Genomic DNA, 20,541 nt, shown 5'->3' with positions numbered 1-20,541 from the left:
CAATTACCATTGCCCAAAAATAAAGTTCTTGCCCTGTTGCTGCTAAATGGTATTGGCCACTTTCTGTTGTATGACTAGTTTTTAGTTCACTTTGCTAAACTGGTTGATAATTTTAAATGTCTTAGATTATTTGTGATTTTCATGGCGAACTTTACTAAAGATACTACTAAAATTCAAAAGTATTGCCCTTACCTACAGATTGTTGTCTATTGCCTTTACAATATTTGCAGGGAACTAGTATCTACTGGTATTAACATGTTTTACATGGTCTCTTTTTACCTTAGCCATGCAGGTTTATATCTATGCATCTTCATTCTTCCCTACTTGGAATATGATGAATATGAGAAACCTTGATTGAGGTGGCTGCCAAGAGATGGCATGCTTACACACATGCATGATTACGCACGTGCACACACACACACACACACACACACACACACACACACACACACACACACACACACACACACACACACACACACACACACACTCTCTCTCTCTCTCTCTCTCTCTCACACACACACACACACACACACACACACACACACACACACACACACACACACACACACTCTCTCTCTCTCTCTCTCACACACACACACACACACACACACACACACACACACACACACACACACACACACACACACGCACACACAGCTTGATAAGTCTACAGGGCCCCTAAAAGATAAGTCCATTTATCAAGGGTGAAGATCATGAAGCTATGGTTAGCAAATTAAAGAATATTTTTTAGACATGGAATGCATTTTCAAGTTTTTTTTGGCGGCGGGTGTTGTGGAATCATTAACACTCAGCTGCACTACTTCACTTCGGTATGTCAGAAATGATACCTCAGAAACACAGTGCTGTTCTTGTGCTGCTCTACGATGTTTTTATGGAAGCTGTATCCAAAAGTGCTTGAAGCACAAGTAGAACTCATTATCTTTTGATATTCTGGCATCAGACTTATTATGTACCACGATATGGACCAGTTAATTCATAGTAGTACTGTCTGAAGTCAGTGCGCTTGTTCACTTCTGTGCTGTGTAGATTGAGTAATGCTGCCTTTCTCCTCAGCTTTGAAGCACATGCAGGTAAACAAACTCTTGGAGGAGCTGGAAACCATTAAACATTCAATTCAGGAATATTCTGAGGAACTGGTGAGGCAGCTAGCCCGACGTGATGAGCTTGAGTTTGAAAAGGAAGTAAAGAACACATTCATCACAGTCCTGCTTGATGTCCAGAACAAGCAGAAGGAGCAGAGAGAATTAATGAAGAAGAAAAGAAAGGAGAAAGGCCTTAGCCTTCAAAGCAACCGAACAGAGAAGAACAACCGTATGCCTATGAAGGTGGGTAAAATGCTACATTTGTTCATAAAGTATTCTGGCATTCTGGCATAAAACATTTTATCAGGAAATTCTCCTCTTTATAAAATATTCTTTTCTTCAGTAGGATGAAAACTATTCATTAGCAGGGTTGTTTATTTACATCTCTTCAAATAACAAAATATTCCTGTATGGAATTCCTTACTATTAAATCCATTAACTCATTTCTTTGTTGCTACAGTTGTAGGGTTGTTTGAACAAGGAAGAAACATCAAGCAAGTTAACATAATTAGGCTCTGACCATTTATAGGGTACAGTGTAGCATAAAATTACGACCCCGAAGACAACAATACAGGGGCCACAGCATTTAAAGCTGCTGTTTGCTGAAATGAACAGTATGTAAAATACGTACAACAGCTCTTTTCTAGGGGGAGTGAAATCCAGTTCGCCTATGCTTGCTCAACTTCAGTAATCAGCTTTGAGATCACTGACTCAGAGAAAGGTAAAATTTCCACACTGGGGTTTCTTCTGAGAAATTGTTGAATTTTACCTAAAACAGACATACAGGTTAATAAAACAATTACTCTGCCAGTATCCCCATTCTCGGCTTACCTTTACCTAGTGCAGCACATTCCCCTAGGTTGAGCTGATTCCATGAAGCTGTAGAATTTAAAGAGTTTTTCTTTCATGAACTGCAACAAATTGTGGTCAGGGTTGGACAGTTAGAAAATAAATGTATACAACTGAAAGTGCACAGCATCTTTAAGGACTGACAGGTTTAAAAGAAAGGATTGTTACCTTTCTCCATGTCAAATGAGCTGCTTAGACAGATAAGTGCTTTATTTCATATCTGTTGCTAGTATAAGGCAGAGGGGGACAGACAGGGAAATAGGGAAACAGGAATAATTTGGGCAGTGTGTCTATTGACCATCTCATATTTCTTACAGGACAGTAAGCAGAAATGCATTCTATTTTACTAAGTTCTAAATATGATGTGTGATAGCACCAAAGACATTCAACAATGTGACCTTTGAATAAGAAAAATATGAATGCCTAAACAGTGAAAATTGTTTTCCTCTAGAAAGGTTGTTTTATAATGTCGCCTGATAGATTATAGATGATATTGGTTTAGACATTTTATACTGTGTTAGGTTTGTAACTTGACAAAATACTGACTGTCAAATGCAGTTAGTATTTTTGTGAATAAAGGGAGCCATCAAGATTATATTTATCTCTTTAATCACTATGTTACTAGGATTAGTCTCACCGAACTAAAGGTTGCTTTACAGGGATATCCACTGAAAATACCTCCACTGTACAAGCTTAGGAACAATTTTATTAGATTAAGTAATCAGGCTGTCTTCTAGATGTCGTAGGAAGCTGAAGTACCATGAAAAACCCTGCACCAACACACAGATAATATGTAAATACTATCCAAACAGCACCCTAAAGGCAGGAATGAACTATTGACCCATGGAGAGGAGAAGAAGCTGCACATGCTACTGTACCCCAAAGCTTTTTAGTTAAAGATAGTGAAAGTCTGTCAGCAAAATGAGGCAGTCAGTTCTTTGTCTGCTGATATGGCCCCTTTTGCTTCTGAGTGCCTGAAAGTTTGGCCCAGTAGTTTTAAGTATAATGTAACTAGAAGAGACAATAACGGGAAGCTGCCATGGTGCTTCCAAATAAGTAGCACCTCTTACATTTGGTAAGGTTTAACTTACTTACACACTGAAAATACAATAGAACAGAGTGTCAAAGAAGTGTTTCCAGTGACAAAATACAAAGCAAGCATAATGTTGTGAAGGATATTTCTCATTTTCTGAAACATCTTTGTTTTATAATTAATCATTTCCAGTTATACTCGTCATGTTAAAGTTGCATGTGATTTTGAAAAAAAATAAAATGACATTGTGTTTATTTATTGTATTGTATTGTTTTCTCCCTGTGCATGCCAGCCACCAAGCCTCTAATGGGTAACCATCCAGGCAGTTTTGTTCTCACACTGGCATCCTGTCATTAATCAGTAATCAACCTAACCTCCACTCCAGTGATGAACTGAGCACTCCTATCACCTCAGGGGCCACCTACATCTGATTAGTCTGTGCGTGTGTGTGTTTCCCCAAGTGTGCCAACAGAGGCTAGCACCACTGGCTTGCCCACATTTTCCTGACCCAGCCCCCTTACTTTATGATAAGCCTCCATTCTTCAGCAGGGCCCTAACACTGGAGTTGTGGCACAAGCTGGATGAGAACCACTGGCACCCCACATGGGCACACCCATCCTCCCTGCTTGTGCTTTCAAGCTCTTGAGTTGTTAGTCAAGCCCAAGTTGCCTGGGCTAGTGTCAGAGCTTTATACCTCTATGCCATCAGCATGGGGCATTACATTGTATTGTGTTACTGTTTAAGTTTCACTGACTACTCAGCTGGGTAATGATGTACATTAAGCAGGAAATAAAAAAATGAATAAATGAGTGGCTGAGATGATGAAGTGATCTGTTAATCTGATAATGTTGCAAAATAAGTCACTGCATGATAATCATGGAGTCAGAGTCATTTTTATATGGGGAATGGTTGAATTATACCCACAGATGTTAACAGTTTGCATATAAATGTAGTAAACCTTTTTGCCAAGGAAAATAATAACTCCATCAGGAAATAGCTATTCACTTATTTCAATATATCAGTTTTTGTAGTTGTTAATCCTATGGAGCAATACAGAATTGCAAGTCTACTTTAAAACCTGAAAATGATACTTTTTGGTATTACTCTGTTAAATGAAAAAATGTTTAATCTCTACTCATTTGTGATAAATTGGTAAAGAAAAAAATGCTGTATCTGGTAACTTGTCCAGTCGTTTTTTTTTATTGAGTTTTGGTGTTTTCAATACATCATGGACACCTATAATATGCAACAGAGAAAGGCACAAACACAGAAGCTAGCACATAAGCAACCATTCTGTTTATTTATGTAGCAGCAAGGGCCAGCTGAGATATAGTCGCATGATATCTTGCATGCAAGTTACTATGGGTACTGAACGCACCCCACACTATTGATTACAAGATCTACATAGTTAAAGTAAAATAAAAACAAAAATGATTTAATTTGCTTGGCCCTGGAAATGGCTGTTACAGTCAGTGAAATACCTATCTATATCAATGTCTTGGACTTGGCAAAAGTTGACTAGGAAAGTCCATATCAGTAGACCTTTGCTGTGTCTGGTTATAGATTGCATATTTTGTCTGCACTGCAGATACTGTTACCATTAATTGACATTAGCAAATAATATGCCTCAGGAGGCTTCACTTCTTTCTCTGAGTGTTAAACAGAGACAACTGCTGCATTATATGAGACAGCAAAAGGAGTAAGTAAGAAAAAAAACTTTCTGGCTTATTCTAGTTCCTGGCTGTTTCAAAGAGAGCACAGCATTAAGCACTTAGTATTTTTTTTTTTGGGGGGGGGGTGCCTGATTTTCTTTTTGCCTGCAAGTTATTTACCCAACTGAACACTATTGCCTGGCAGACCGTATGCAGTTCAGCCTAAGATGTTTTTGTTTATGAGTTTTTTCTTCTTTATTTTGTGCGTTTTTTAATATAGTATGTTCAAATATTTGTTTTGACAGTAGGTTGCGCACAAGCAGACTTTTTATAGACACGATCCACTTGCAGACGATAGAGCTGTTTGTCAAGTCTGTCCTTACAAGGCTGTAAGGTGGAAGACTTCTAAGAGGTATCTGCGTCCAATAAACTGCTTACTAACTGCACGGTAGTTTGTACTGTGTCCTAACAGTAGCACATGTAATGAACCACTTACAAAATGATTTGTGGTTAGCAGGGTATTTGCAAATCTTACCAAAAGATGTGTGCAAACATCCCACATTCATGACCCTTTGATCTTTAAAGACTAATATTGCAGAGCAGATATAAAACTTCTTTAATGCAATTATTCATAACCATCAGAAACCATTTCTTTACTAATTTTCTTTAGGAACGTGGCAATATGACAGAGCTGAACCATATGTTGGATATAAAAGAGTCAGCTCATACGGCAGATGCATATATATGATATCATAGTGGGGGTGTTTGAGTAAACACTTCACATGCACAATAAAAATAACAATATACCAACTTCTGGGAAAAGAAAAGCTTTACAAAATACTTGCACATAACTCACAATGTACATCACTTTGATGTATACAAATTCCTCATATTAGTAACCATTTCAGCTAATAAAACACAATATTTTTAAGACTCTGACCATTTAAAGAGAAGACTAAAGGAGAAGTACTCTGATATCATTTTAACATACTGCAGGATGCAGTCAAAGCAGTTTTACTGACAAACTTTCACATCCAAAGAGATAATAAAAATTAGATGGGAGAAAGTAGATGAGAAACAGTCACAGCAGTTTCAGATTTAATAAATCTTTGTTGACACTGTGTAATATAGCTGAAGTGTGTAAAATTTAACAACAATTATGCAGCAAGACAATAAAGGTAGTAGCAGGCTAAATCACAATGTGATGGACTTCTGTTTTACTTAATCAAATATAATGAGTGTAATACTATTCAGTAAGGGCACAACTTGGGTGCATAGGTTCAGCAGTTCATAGATCTATAGGTCTGAATATCAGACTTGCAGTCGATTGATCTCTGGAAGATTGATTGACATAACTATACCTACATTTTCTTATCCATAAAATTTTCCACTGAGTTCTAAAACAAGACAGAGACAACATTGTTTAATGAGAGGTTGTAGCTTTTCCTATAATCTAGGTAGAGACATAAACTGACCCATTTTTTTTGTAGTTGTTCATATTTAGTTTTAGTAGCCATACCTCCCAACTATCCATGTTTTCACCTCTCATTTTTGGTCTGTTCCTCATAAAATTTGTGGTTTTCTGGCAAATCACCTAGGATTGAAATTACTAAATAATTTCACACATTTGAGTTTCAACTTCACATCCTTCAGAAAATACATGCCAATGCAAATCCTGTTTTTCAAGCAACTTTCTAAGAGCAACATTTAAAACCCTATTTTTGGGTCTTTGACCCCCCAATTATTTTAGGCTTTGTCCAGATTTCTTGCACTAAGAGGTTGAGAGATATGTCATCAGCATACTCTCTGGCCTGTTGTTGAAACTTAAGCCATATGTTCCACACGGTTTACTATCAAAATGTAGAATGTAGGTTTGGCGAATACAGAAATGCTGAATGTCAGTTGGCTGATTTCTGTGTTGCCGAATGTTATGAGAGCGAGAGTAAATGTCAGTGAATGCAACTGTGCATTTGCTGATATCTTGATGTTATGTCTAGAGATAGTGGTACAGTGCGGATTGAGAAATGTATCCCTTTCCTCACTGTAGTGCGATCTAGGAGTTGGAATATATAGTTTGCAGGGGGCGTGGGGGAGCAGGGGGGCTTGCCCCCTGCAAAAACATGAATTGCAGTATAGGAGTTGCATTTACCTGTGCTCCTATATGGACTTCACATTTGATATTTAACAGAAATGTTGAATCTGCTGAATTCGTTCATCAGATTCGACATTTTTACCTACTTAACATCGAAATGGTGCCAGAGCCATGGCCTCAAGCTAAATGCCAAAAAGTGTATAGTCATCCCCTTTGGCAAAAACAAAGTGCCCACAAATTACCACATAGGTGGTAATCCATTAAGTACAGAAGAAGTAATTAGGGACCTGGGGACCCAAGTTGATAGCAATCTCTCATTTGACAACCACGTGGCCAAAGTGGTTAGAAAAACATTTTATATAGCCCACCTAATCATGAAGGGATTCACATCTAGATCAGGGGACATCATTGTGCCTCTTTACTCATCCCTCATCAGGCCCATAATTGAGTACAATGCCCCTTTTGGGATGTACCTTACCAGACACCTGCAGCAACTGGAAAGACCCCAAAGGTACCTCACCAAGAGGATCAAAGGGCTCAAACAGATGCCATATGCTGCCCGGTTAAAGAAACTCCAGCTCTACTCAGTGGCATACCGCCTGTTCAGAGGCGATCTGTGCCTGACGTATAAAGCCACGTCCAACCCGGAATTAATGGACATGCTGCACCTCAGAAAATCCAAATCCCATCGAGCTACGCACTCGAGAGACTTGAACCTCAGCACTGAAATAAATAGGACATGCTGGAGGGACAGATTCATAACCCAGAGGCTCCCTTCACTCTGGAATAAAATCCCAGTCCAGGTTAGGCAGAGTCCCTCATTGACTCTCTTCAAGAGGAATCTTGATGAGTGGATGGGAGATCGTAGGTTTACCCCGGGTATCACTTCTGTGTCACTGTTAGACAGAGGCACAGTATACTAACCTCGAAAAAGGGCATAGCAAAATAAATTTAAAATGGGTGGCGAAAGCCAAACACATTCTGGCTAGGCTTATAAATGCCCTAGGGCAGATAGCCTAGTATGAACCTATGAACCTATGAAAGTCAAATACTTGCATATTAAGTACTTTTTTATTTTTAAACTTCGACATTTTGAGAGTAAACCATACCATACAATGTTTTAAAAAGAACCAGTTTGACAATTCCTTGAAGACTAGGTACAGGTCACCCCCTCAGGAGCCGATACATATTAACTCTGCAAGTAACAGGGTCATAATTAGTTGGCAGATGCTTGCACCAAAGACAAACCTATTAGACTTTCTTTTAGAATATGGACTCTCACTTTGCTGTGGCTGGATTTTGCATCGTTGTCTCTGTTTTGTTTTACTTTCAGCTGGCTTTCTGATCTGAAGTTGTAAAAGTTATTGGCATAAATTGACTACAGTGGTTTAAGTGGTGAAAATACCCTCCACTGTTAATCCATTTGTTTTGCCTGAAACAAGTTTTCAGTGTAGATGGCAAACTTCTTGGTGGGATCCACAAATGAGTCGGCTAGTTTGTTGCAGCTATTGCTGTTATCCGGGGAATGCTGCTTTTCATTTGGGAGCTATTTCTGACTATTTAGGATCACATTTAACACCTGCCATACACCATAGCACTCACATATGAGGATAGAAACTTAACAAAATGGTACACCTTGGTCTCAGGCACACATTTGCCTCATTCTAAAAGGAGCAAGGTAGTGAATTCCAAACTACTGGGTGTTACCACTCTGTCCATTTGTTAGTGTTTATGATTTGTTTTTCTCCTTGCTTCTTTCTTGGTCATGCTTGGTTATGTTGTTAAGATCGACATACAGTGGGCGATTGAGAGAGAGAGTTACCATTCCTATGTGATTGTCTCTGCTTTCTTGCTCCTAATCTCTATCAGTAGTTGAATTAGGCAAGTCCCAAGCACTTACCCTGAGGCTGTGTGACCTGAAAGTTGGCTACATTAAGTATGCATGGGGCGTTGGAGACTTGCCACTTACCAACACATTGTTTATCACTGCTTTTTTAATCTTTTTCAACCCATTCATTTGATGGGGCATCAATGAAATCCATTTTGGTTTCATTATCAGCATCCATGAGACTGTTGTCAAAGCACCCTTTGCAGAGTGTCTGCTTTTGTAGCATGTTGGGATCTCTCGAACTGTACTTTTGCTTCTGCATTGGCAGTAAAAATGCTTCCCATCATGCTTTTAAGAGTATATTTTACTTTGTAACACTCATAGGTGTTTATCCATTTCTATCTCTGAAAATATGATACCATGCAGTAAAGGACTGACTAGCAAACCATGTGGCACTTTACTGGTCACATGCACTGTTTTTATAGAGTAGCCACATAGTCTCACTTTTTTTTTAAATAATTGGTTTATTTCATCTATTCAATTGCACAACCATTATTTTTACCTGTTTAAGCCAACAATATACCTACATGTGGGACTCTGTCAAATGCTTTTGCTACATCCATTTAGCCAATGTAAGCTATCAAATTATGGTCTACATCATTAGTTATATATTGACGGAACTGTAAAAAAAATTAGAGGGCAAGTTCTTTTCTTCAGTCCATACTCATGGCTTAACTAGGATCAAGAGATTTTCCATTGCCAAGTGCCAACAAGCTGAAATAAAAGGATCTAAACTACAGGAGAAGAGCGAATCTTGACCATTGCTCTTCACTTTTAAACTTCTTTTTTTGCAGGAGCAATCTCCCCACATGACTGAACTTATGTATACTAACTCCAAGATCATCATACCTTGGAGAAAAGGGAATGTTTTGGGAAATGGCCATTGGACTTGGTATATGTTAAGTCCATTTTTTCACCTATTCAGTCTCCATGTTAAAGGACTCGCTCTTGTGGGATCTTACATTTCAATTGGTTACTATGATACACATGGTGGGATTGATTTACCTCTTCCATTACTTTTTAAAGTTTATATGTTTTCTGAATAGGGTAGAAAGCACCACTTGCAAATCTGAGATAAATTAGTACACATCTTAGATGTAGTAGAGGGCAATTTCATTGCAGAAAAATACTGTTCCTGTAGGCTCTCTCACCAGTTTTCTTGCCATGAAATCAGACATATATGTGACTATCAGCTGAAATCTCTGGATGGAATGTGCAACTTAACTATCAGCTGCACGAGAAACTCTTTAAATGGACTGTACTACTAAAAGTGTACTGAAATCTCAGGGTGGACTGTACCAATATAACTATCAGCCTACATAAGATGTATGCATGCAATGTCACTATAACTATCAGCTAACCTGGCATCTCTGTTTGGACTATACCAATATAATTATCTGCCTACCAAAGATGTCTTAATGCAGTATCATATATAACTATCAACTGACCTGACATCTCTGGTCAGACAGTTTTCTCTGCATCTTAGCTATGACTGAATGGATACAATGTTTAAAAGTTAGATCTTGATCATATTTACTCACAGATATTTTATAGTGGAAATGATGTTTAGTTTCAGCCAGGCAATTCATCAATAAAAGTTACTCCTGGCCAAGTCCTTACCCCAACTCTGCCTATAACTTCCTACAACTCAAACTCATTCATGCCCCCCCCCCCCACAGCTTCTACCTAACTCTCCCTATCAGCTCTAACTGCCACAACTCCTAATACGTCTTGGAAAACATACTGCATATTGTATATCTAAAATATAATTTATAGCTACTATATATACTTTACTAAATTCTTTGTAGGTTCTTATGTTTATGTAACATATTGTTTTAAACACCTGTATGTTATCTGTCTAACTGTAACTATTGTGCAGGTTTAATCCCTGGGCTTCTGCTGAAAAGGGTCATCTGTTTGCCCAATCGGATCATCCCAGTAACAAATACAATAAATAAATAAACAATAATGAATAAATATAAATAAAGAACAGTATTATAAACAGAATTACAAACAAAATAAAGCAAAGAAAAAACACATTAAAAAGCTGCTTAGAATTCAAGAGCATATCAGCATGGTATGAAAATGACTGACAGTGAAACATAAGTTAAAAGAGCATAAATTCAAGATTAGGCCATGTGGAATAAATGTATCTTCGATGATCTCATAAAACCCTCCAGCATGTGTTAAAACCGAATCAAGCAAGACAGTCAAAAGGCAACTCCAGCCAAATGTCAAGTTATTTTCATCACAAAGTGCTGTTCTTTCCCTTTAACCAGAGCTCAAGAACACTATGTACAAATAAATTATAATTTAAGTAATATTCTCACCAATGTTTGTCTCAGGCAGTTTCTCTACACATCTGTCTGACTTGTTTATGAAATCACTTATTAGTCTCTTTTGGTGTGTGTGACTTCCTGTAGAGCTGCATCTCAGACCTCTATGACATTTACAATATAAAGAAATTAGTCAGGTCACTGATTCTAACTGCAACATCAATAAAAGATTTAAACTCATGCAGTTATTCTTTTTATGTCTGTTATTATTCACATATGACGGGCGGCTGCGGTGGAGCAGCGGTTAGCATTGCCACCTCACAGCAAGAGGTTCTCTGGTTCAATTCTTGGCTGGGGTGCCTTCTGTGCAGAGTCTGCATGTCCACCCTGTGGTCGTGTGGGTTTCCGCCCGGTGCTCCGGTTTCCTCCTACATCCCAAAGACATGCTGTAGGTGGATTGGACACTCCAAATTGGCCCTAGGTGTGAGTGTGTGCATGTGTGTGCCTTCTGTGGAAGGTTGGGCACCAGCTGGCAATTCGACACGGTAAAACTCCACTGCCAATATGAGTGGACAGTGATCCGCTGTGGTGACCCCTAACCGAGAAAAGCTGAAAGAAGAAGAAGAAGAAGAAGATCATTCACATATGACCATCTTTAACGCTTCTGCTAGAAAATGTGGCTTGGAATTAGTTTTGAGTCTGAACAAAACCATGAAATAAGCTAATCTTTCAAGCTTAAAAAGTTTATATGTAACCTAAATCTTATATAAGTAATAGGTGCTAAAAATCAACTTCTGTAACCACAGAATCAGATATTAAAATATTCTGAATTCAAGTGATAAAAAGGTATTATTACAGTAAATGTGTTTACCACAGTATATTGTGTATTTCAAAAAATTGGATCAGGAAGTGGAAACCTTCATGTTAAAACAAAATCATACAGTATAGCAGACTTTACCAGGCCATTCTGGGAGAATAATAATTTCAACAATAGTAGTTGCAATAGCTTAGAATGGTATAGAAACATAGGTACTGCAGAAAAGCTCAAGATAAGACAAAATGAATATATGACAAGTGGTTGAATTCACTAATGTACAATTGCAAACAATCAGTCATTAGTGTTTGAAAGTCAGCATGTTAAAAGCAAACTGTATCCATGCCTCCCTGTTCATCTTTCTGTGTGCTAACCTTAACTCTAAACCTTCCCTTGATCCCAACCCCACCATTACTGCATACCTTAGAAAAAACATTTCCATAACATTACCACCCCACAAGACATTCAGATATACAGCACATACATCAACACACACACACACACACACACACACACACACACACACACACACACACACACACACACACACACACACACACACACACACACACTAAATTTAGCCCTTTATCAAGCCTTTACTCTAACCCTAAATCACAAACACTGGCTCACATGCTCCTACCCATAATGCCAAAAAAATGTCAGTATTCAAAAGTTTTGCATTAACATCCCAAACCTACACTTACCTTATTCAACATATCCTGCACTTCACACTATGCTTGTTTGGCCAATTCTGTAAACATTATCAGGACTTTACGAAGTAAGTGTTTTACGAATTGTAGAATTGTAGAACACCTGACAAAACACATACATGGTTGTCATTTAATTCTCATAGTATAGTAAATAATAGGAGAGAGAATTCTGACCAGAATGTTTGAGCCTTATCCTGGAAATCTCTAACAGTGTCTTGTCTGATTAGTTTGGAAGGATCGAAATAGATGAGCAGAGGGGCAAGGCTGATTAGTAAGACACAAGCAGTTCGGTAAAATAAGAGGGACACATATAAAATGCAGCCCAGATGAGTACTACTCTATTATATACTCACTGAAGTAACCAAATGTATGCATCATATGTGTAATGTCAGAAAAAAATTTATTCACATCAACAAATGGGTTGCAACATTTTGCTGTGCCTGCAGGTATCTGGACTCATGGGTATTCAGCCCAAAGTAAGAAGCACTACAATAATTTAGCCTCAAAAAGACCACTGTTAACACAGATTAAGTGAGGTCCTCTGATGGCAACATGTACCTAATTTGGGTAATATGCTGTAGAATCTACCAGAAGGATTTTGTAACGACTGTTTCCTGGTCCTGAAGTGCCAGATACTCTTTAAGGATAACACCCGAACTTTGCACCCTTTACATGATGTCAGTTTGATTTCTCCCCTAGGCTACAGTGGATGAAGAAGAGGAACTGTAGAGAACTTTAAGGCAGCATGAAGCATGAATCATGAAGGTATGTTAGGACCAAGTCTCAATAGGCTGCTCCTCAGTCATTCAAGTATGGGATCATCCAGACTTCTTTATAGAAACATGGTACTGTGGATCCCAATTGTGAGGGTAGATGGGGGTATTGTCGGCATTAACAGTGGTAACTCACTTCTCTCTTGCAGAATTATTGTATAGAGGGACCACCTATACAGTGAACAGCAATGATACAAGGTGGATGCCTGTGAAACATCAAACTCAGGAGGATGGTTTCTGTAGGAATTAATTTCAGAAATGTATCTTTCTATATTTCTTTTTGTTAGTTTTTAAGAAAATGTTTATTGATTTAAAATATTTACAATCTATACACAAAAAGAAATACATTCAATATCACATACTGTTATACAATGGTAGGAGTACATTGAATCATCAAAGTAATCTTATACAATTAACACATTAAGAGTCATGGTATTCTAATAGCAACATTTCAAGGCTATCCCAACTACTGAAAGTCTTACTATGATTTATAGCTCTTATTCTGCTCACTTCTTTTTCAGTTTTACATAGTACTGCTGTTAAATTAAAAAAATTCTTTGAACATAGGAACTGAGTTCGATTTCCAATTTTTTGAAATAACTGCTAGCAACTGCTAAGAGTGCCCAAAACATTTTTTGTTGTTTGGCTTTTACAGATACAGGAGGTAGACCATTCATTAGTAAACTGATCTAGTTAAAGAACAAAGATCAGACTATGCCCCCTTAAAAACATACTTATCGCGTCCGAATATATATTTAATTTTTCACAATTCATAAACATTTGTGTCCAGTCAGCTTTTACATCTTTACTACATCTCCAACAAACTGAAGAAGTGATTTTACTAAACTTACTGATTTTACAGGGATTAACAAACATTCTATGTATAATCAAAAAACACCCCAGCTGTAGCCAAGAACCAGACTCACCAGATAAATCGCCCAAATTTTAATCCACTGGTATAAAATCCAAACTCCAAACAATGCTGGACATTCTATGCATTTATTTCCACATAAAGACTTTCCAGTGCAAACTTGAAGACATTTGACTAACTGATTTATGAAACAGTTTTATTCTTACTATCTATTGAGTCATTCAAACCACTACTGTCTAAAATGTTCCAGAATTTTGCATCAAAATTATTATTATTATTTATAATTAACTTATTTAACTCGGACAACCTTCCTTTGTAAGTCAATTTACCTTCAATAATAGCATTCATACATTCATATAATGGGGGAATAATGTTCTGTTCCACTTCACTCATATTATCTACAAAATCCTTTTATTTCTTACTGATGGATAGTATTAACTGGTTAACAGATTCATCCAACTAATAATCTTTCACTAAATATTCTTGCAACTTAGCTTTTCCTTTTCAAAGTAGACAGACATAATACTAATCCATTCCTTTTTAGTAAACTCATTTTAACATTGTTCTGAGTTTCCTTAAATCTGTAGGTGTGTGCGATGGGAAAGCACATACATTTCCATTTTGATATTAATGGAGTTTTAAAAACATATTTCTTAACTGTTTTAAGAACTGATTTCATATATTCAGAGTCTAAAGTCTGAAATTAATTTTCTTCTAAGGTAAATTTTATAAACCAGATGAAAGGATTGTTACATATTTCTAATTTCATAAATGAAGCACTGTGTGCACCCTGAAGTTTAGTTAGCTTAAACCATCAGATAGTGAACAGGGTCCAACCATTCAGGTCAAAATAATAGGAAAAAAAATACGAAAGAATAGCCTTTTGAGCTATTTGAGCTAAGCTAAAGCACCAAGCAGAAGTAGTAAGAAATATTTGTAAATTAAACACCAAACAGCACTAAAAACTTGTGATCAAAATTTCTTCACTTTTTCAAGTTCTTCATACCAAAACATCAAATCTTCTTGTTGCGATTAAAAATGGCTTTTAATAAACAAATCTTTATTAGGTCAAACTTATATAAATTGGCAGATTCAGTGCCCTGTATACATGTGGCAGTTCAAAGCACTCCTAATTTCCGTTTCATATTTGGTTTCGAAGGCTGATACAGTGGGGTGTGGTGGTGCACAAAAGTTGCAAGGTTTCTTCCATTTTTCTTTAATGAAAATGATATTTGTTCTACCCTTATTGTGGAAGAAAAGCTTTAGATTGAATTTCCTGGTTAGCATCTTAAGGGCAATGATCGCCTGTATGGTGTCACTTCTCTGATGGGGAACAAAAGTCAGACCTTTTTCTAAAATGTTCAGTTCAGTCGGGGAAAAGGGCTTCTTAGAATGGTTCCATATCTTGCTCCTGGGTAGAAGTTTGTTGTTGTCCTCTGATCAGGAAGGTTGGTGGGAGGGAACCAGAGATGTTTCAGGTCCCTCTTTCCTTGCCAGGTTTTATCTCTGTGGTGTGGGAGGTTCAATGGTGATTGATTGATCCTGGGGTAATAGACCTCCCTCAATTGCTGCTTGTGCAGGGTGGAGGTCCTCAATCCTTGGTTGTTGTGTCATCCTGGGATCTATAGAGGGGAATTGTGGTTCCAGGGATCCAACCAGGGGAGTCCTGGCCCTGTTGAGAAACCTGCTAGTTTTTTTTACAGCTGGTGTTTTCCGTTAGTAGTAGTAGTCTGTTAAAGGATGAAGTTCGAGCTATGCCAATTTGTTCCCTTTTTCCTATGATCAGTGTGTGTGGGAGTTCATATGCTACTATTTTTATCCTTCTCTGTTGGAGATGATCATTGTTCTGGTTCAAGTCTTTTTGAAGTTTTTGCTGTGTTTTGTTTTCTGGTCAAGGATCTGGATCTTAGAAACAATTGCTTGTAGTTCTGTCTCTTTAGCTTGAATTCTGTCTATGATAAGTTCAAGCTTTTCAAATGTAAGTTTTTGTATCCCCTATTGAACTGAACATTTTAGAAAAAGGACTGACTTGTGTTCCCCATCAGAGAAGTGACCGGATAGACGATCATTGCCCTTAAGATGCTAACCAGGAAAATCAACCTAAAGCTTTTCTTCCACAATAAGGGTAGACCAGACCGTATTTTCACTAAAGAAAAATGGAAGAAACCTTGCAACTTTTGGGTACCACCACACCCCACTGTATCAGCCTTCGAGACCAAATATGAAATGGATATAACGAGAACTTTGAAAAAAAAAACAAGAAACATTTTTACAGTCTGAAGCCATATGAATACAGGACACTGAACCTCATGATTTATATAAGTTTCAACCAACAATGATTTGTTGTTTTACTTTATAATGGTGAAAAAGCTAGACAAAGCACACCAGACAAGAGTGAGTAAACCTGGTTGGACCAAAGCCCAGTCCACAGGTAAGGTTATGGAGCTTATGTCTGAAATCAGAATCACAACCTCTGAATAATTCCACAAAAGGCTTATGAGGTCTAGGAGGGATGTGGTTAGTCTTGACCATGAAAAAAACAAACAGCTGCTTCCTACTCAGAAGTGGTGATTGTTATTTGTTTTACTAAACAAGATGGACTGCACAGTATTTTGACCTGTCAGAAGAGCTTATTTCATCAGTTTGTGGCAGTTGCAATGTTTCTAGAAAAGAATATTGTCTTCCTGCAAGAGATATCATTTTGACAGACAGAATAAAGCTCTTCAAAGCCAAAGCATGCTCTTTGGAAGGTAGATCCATCTCTACAATATTCTACAATTTCCATCTCTCTCTCTCTCTCCTACTCTGTCTTTTCTTAGACTACAGAGGTTGTGGTAATATAATGACTCCTGCACTTCAGTCAGGGAGGAAGCTGCAAACAAGTGATGACTTGACCATATTCTACAACAGATTTCTTAAGCTCATCAACACTACAGATGAAAAAGAGCTAATCACTAGGGCACCAGAGCAAAATCATAAATTTGTACCTAATCTAAATTCCTGTACCAATCCAACTCATGACCAGGTTACCTCTTTTTATTGTATGACTCCTAAGTAGTGCAATCCCTGTCAGCAGGAGGGGATTTAGGATGTAACATTATGTCACTGGACATTTTTATTGGGTTCAGAAGGAACTCATAGTTTTTTATCCAGAGTGTTTCTTGAGACATCTGCTAAAACAGACTACTATGTGAGGAAATCTGATTTATATAATTTATTTTCTTTCTTCATTTGTTTCTAGTTTGTGTTCTTACATTGTTTCCTCATTGTTTTTATTTTGTTTTTCTCCAGTCTTCCTGTTTTATTTATTAATTTGTTAACCAGGTAGGAGGATTGCTCCTTGGACTATTTTTCAGCCATGACTTGGGCAAAATGCTATTTAGATTTTACACAGTATTTTAATTTCCTTACAGCTTTAAAAGTTCTAGATTAATGCAGAAAGCAGACCTTTCAGGAGGTCTGGGTCGGGGAATTAACTGCTTATGAATTGTGGGAGGAGATGGAAAATAATCATTTTATTAACAATAAAAACAGTTAAAAGCTATCTTGAGCCATCTGCCAAAACAAGAGTTCTGTAATATTAAATCAGATTTTTTACTTGTATTATTTACATATTTGTAGTTTTATTTAATGTATTTTTTCTTGGTATTTTAAATTTTTAAGTTAGGGCAGAAACCAAATCTACTGTTTATTTTTGCTAAGGTTATTAAAGATTGCTTTTGAATTGTGGAAGGATATGGAAAGTGGTCTTTGTGTTTAGTGTATCAAGAAAAAGCAAAGATTTTCTTGAGAACTCCTGCTGTGTGAAGAACTTTGAGGTAAAGACTATTAAATGCTCATATTGGGACTATTAAATGCTCATATTGGATGACAAGACCTTTAAGTGTCTCTACTTAGAGTTTAAGGTGTATATGTCAAGACATGTTGTTATCCCTGAGACCACTTGCCTAGTATTGTTCTTATGTTTCTGTGATCTTGAATTACCTATCCATTATGCTAATTTAACTTCAGACCCCCCCCCCCCCCCGCACACTCATCTGTGATTTGGTCCTACTAGTGGTGTTACAGGATTTAGATGATATTATGAATGCCTTGTCTTAAGCTAATTAAACTTCAGTCCCCTCTTTTTCATATCTTCACACACACACACACACACACACACACACACACACACACACACACACACACACACACACACACACACACTATTTGCATTCTGCATTACTTGAAGATCTAACTCAGTTTTCAAGCTTGTTTTAAATCTTAGTGGTCATTTGACAAAAACAAAACTAGGTTTCAGCTACCAGTTCACAGTTTTCTGAAGTTTATTTTTAAGTAAGAAAGCACTTAGTTAAGATTCAATAAGGATGCACTATATGAAATAACTTCAAAAGATCTGGTAGAGGACAGTGGTCTGAGGAGCTCAGGTAAATGCACTCCTTGACATGACCCTATAATATCTGTGAAAAGTGTAAGGACACACACAGTGCTGAGCATAAACATTAACATGTTCCCAACCCTGTGAGCATGCACACATCTTTCACTACATAAGAACGGTTTCTAAATAATTAACCAACAGAAGCCTCACCTATACATCAAGAAGGCATAAGCTTAACAGAACCAAAACCTTTTAGACATAACACATTGTAATAATCTCCCAATGGCCACAATCACATACACCATCGTCATAATATGACCAGGGGTTAAAACGGAACCAGATAGAAACTGCCAGCCCTAGTATATCTTAGTTGTTTGTGGGTCATCATGTGTAAGTCAGACACTTACATCCCTGAATTTTACAAGATGTTTGGACATATTTATCTGACATATTGCCATTGACTTTTGTAGGTATCCTTGACTGTGCCTCAACAGCACTCAGTTCCTTGACAGTCTGTATTGCACTTAGTCACATTTTTATGGATGTGTAATAAGCAATAAAGGAGAATGTTGAGCTGAACTTCCCTTATATCCTTTTATAGTTTATTACTAAGGTGCATTACATACTGCGGTGGTGGTGCTGTGGTAGCGTTGTCGCCTCACAGTAAGACGTTGTCCTGTTCGATTCTCAGCTAGAGCATCTTCTGTGTGGAGACATGCATGAATGGGCGTACCTTCATTGAAGGTTGTGCGTCAGGGCCGGCAACTCGGCATGTAAAAATCTACTGCCAATCATTAGCAGACCGGAGTCCTGCTGTGGCAACCCCTAACCGGGAAAAGCCGAAAGACACAACAACTAAGGTGCATTACATGTTGAACGTCACTGTTGAAATTTCAAGGGAATAATTTTCAAATGAATGAATGACTGAATAAATAAATACATAAATAATTTTTAATCATAGCTTAGGTAACTGAATTTGTGACAGTGTCATGTATATCCAGTTTAAAAATGAGTAAAATCTTGGTTATGTTAGAAAACATTAAATGTAAATATAACATAGTCATTGTTCATGTCGTACAGAACAGTCTAAGGTGGGAACTACTTACTCCTCAAGTACACAAAAGAATATGCTTAAATTGATGGACATCTAAACAAGTACTGGAAAATCACATCTGCTCAGCAAACTCCTCTATCACATCATATATCACCAGCATTTTAGGACTAATTCAGTGCACTTAATAGCTAGGGATATTTTGAGATAGATGATATATTCAATCCCTGTCAGCTTGGAGTGAGATGTGTACTTAGCCACAATGCTTTGCACCTAATAGGTTTTCTTTTTCTCTCCTCATAATACAAAGTGCTGAACATGAAATGCTTATTCTGTTTCTCTTTTGTGCTCCTTTCTAATAATAATAATAATAATAATAATAATAATAATAATAATAATAATAATAATAATAATAATAATAATGATACACCTGAAACATGGCAAGATTAAAAAAAATCAGAGGTGAAGATAGCTTTGCTAAATGACAGAAATCTCAAAAAATAAATATGTGATATAGAAGTTTTCCTTTGGGGGATAATGATTCATAGATTCATAGATATTTCAAGGCCACTGAGTACTTTGGCCATTCACACTTTGCCAAAACCTCCCACAGGTTGCATCTACTTTCTCTAGGTGGACAATACCAGTCATTCCTAAAATAAATCTGTGGGTTATCTATTGATGAAGATTTACATCCCTGGTTCTTGTTTTACTGAAGATATTGGACTTGTGGAGAGGCCAGAGGTCCAGGACAACCGGGTCTCTAAAGGCATGGTAAGAGAGACAGAGATCTCCTCTCAGGTGACTATCAGACATGAATAAAGTGGTAAAGCCTCCAATATCTCTTGGTAGCTCTGAGACACGAATAAAGGGATAAAGCTTCCAATGTCTCTTGGTAGCTCTGAGATGTTAGACCTGTGATTATTTGGTTAGGAGCCTTTGGGGTATTTCTAATTGATTGATACATTTAGAGAGAGATATATGCCAAAGGGGAACGTTGTACTCAATACCTGGCCTAATTACTGCTGAGTAAAGGGGAGTATAACCT

At 37.4% G+C, this 20,541-nt stretch overlaps 1 protein-coding gene across 5 annotated transcripts in view; it reads left to right on the top strand.

Annotated features, from left to right (window-relative positions):
* The window catches only part of FEZ1 (fasciculation and elongation protein zeta 1), a 248,569-nt gene that overhangs the window by 139,388 nt on the left and 88,640 nt on the right, over positions 1 to 20,541 (top strand). For all 5 annotated transcript variants that reach the window (XM_044081023.1, XM_044081022.1, XM_044081020.1 and 2 more), the window contains one exon: positions 1,078 to 1,349. In XM_044081023.1, the coding sequence (XP_043936958.1) occupies positions 1,078 to 1,349 (272 nt within the window). The remainder of the gene's footprint in view (positions 1 to 1,077; positions 1,350 to 20,541) is intronic.

Source organism: Protopterus annectens, chromosome 8.part0, assembly GCF_019279795.1.
Source record: "Protopterus annectens isolate FY-2018-M chromosome 8.part0, PAN1.0, whole genome shotgun sequence".
NCBI lineage: Eukaryota > Metazoa > Chordata > Ceratodontiformes > Protopteridae > Protopterus > Protopterus annectens.
This window is presented reverse-complemented; position numbering and strand designations above follow the sequence as displayed.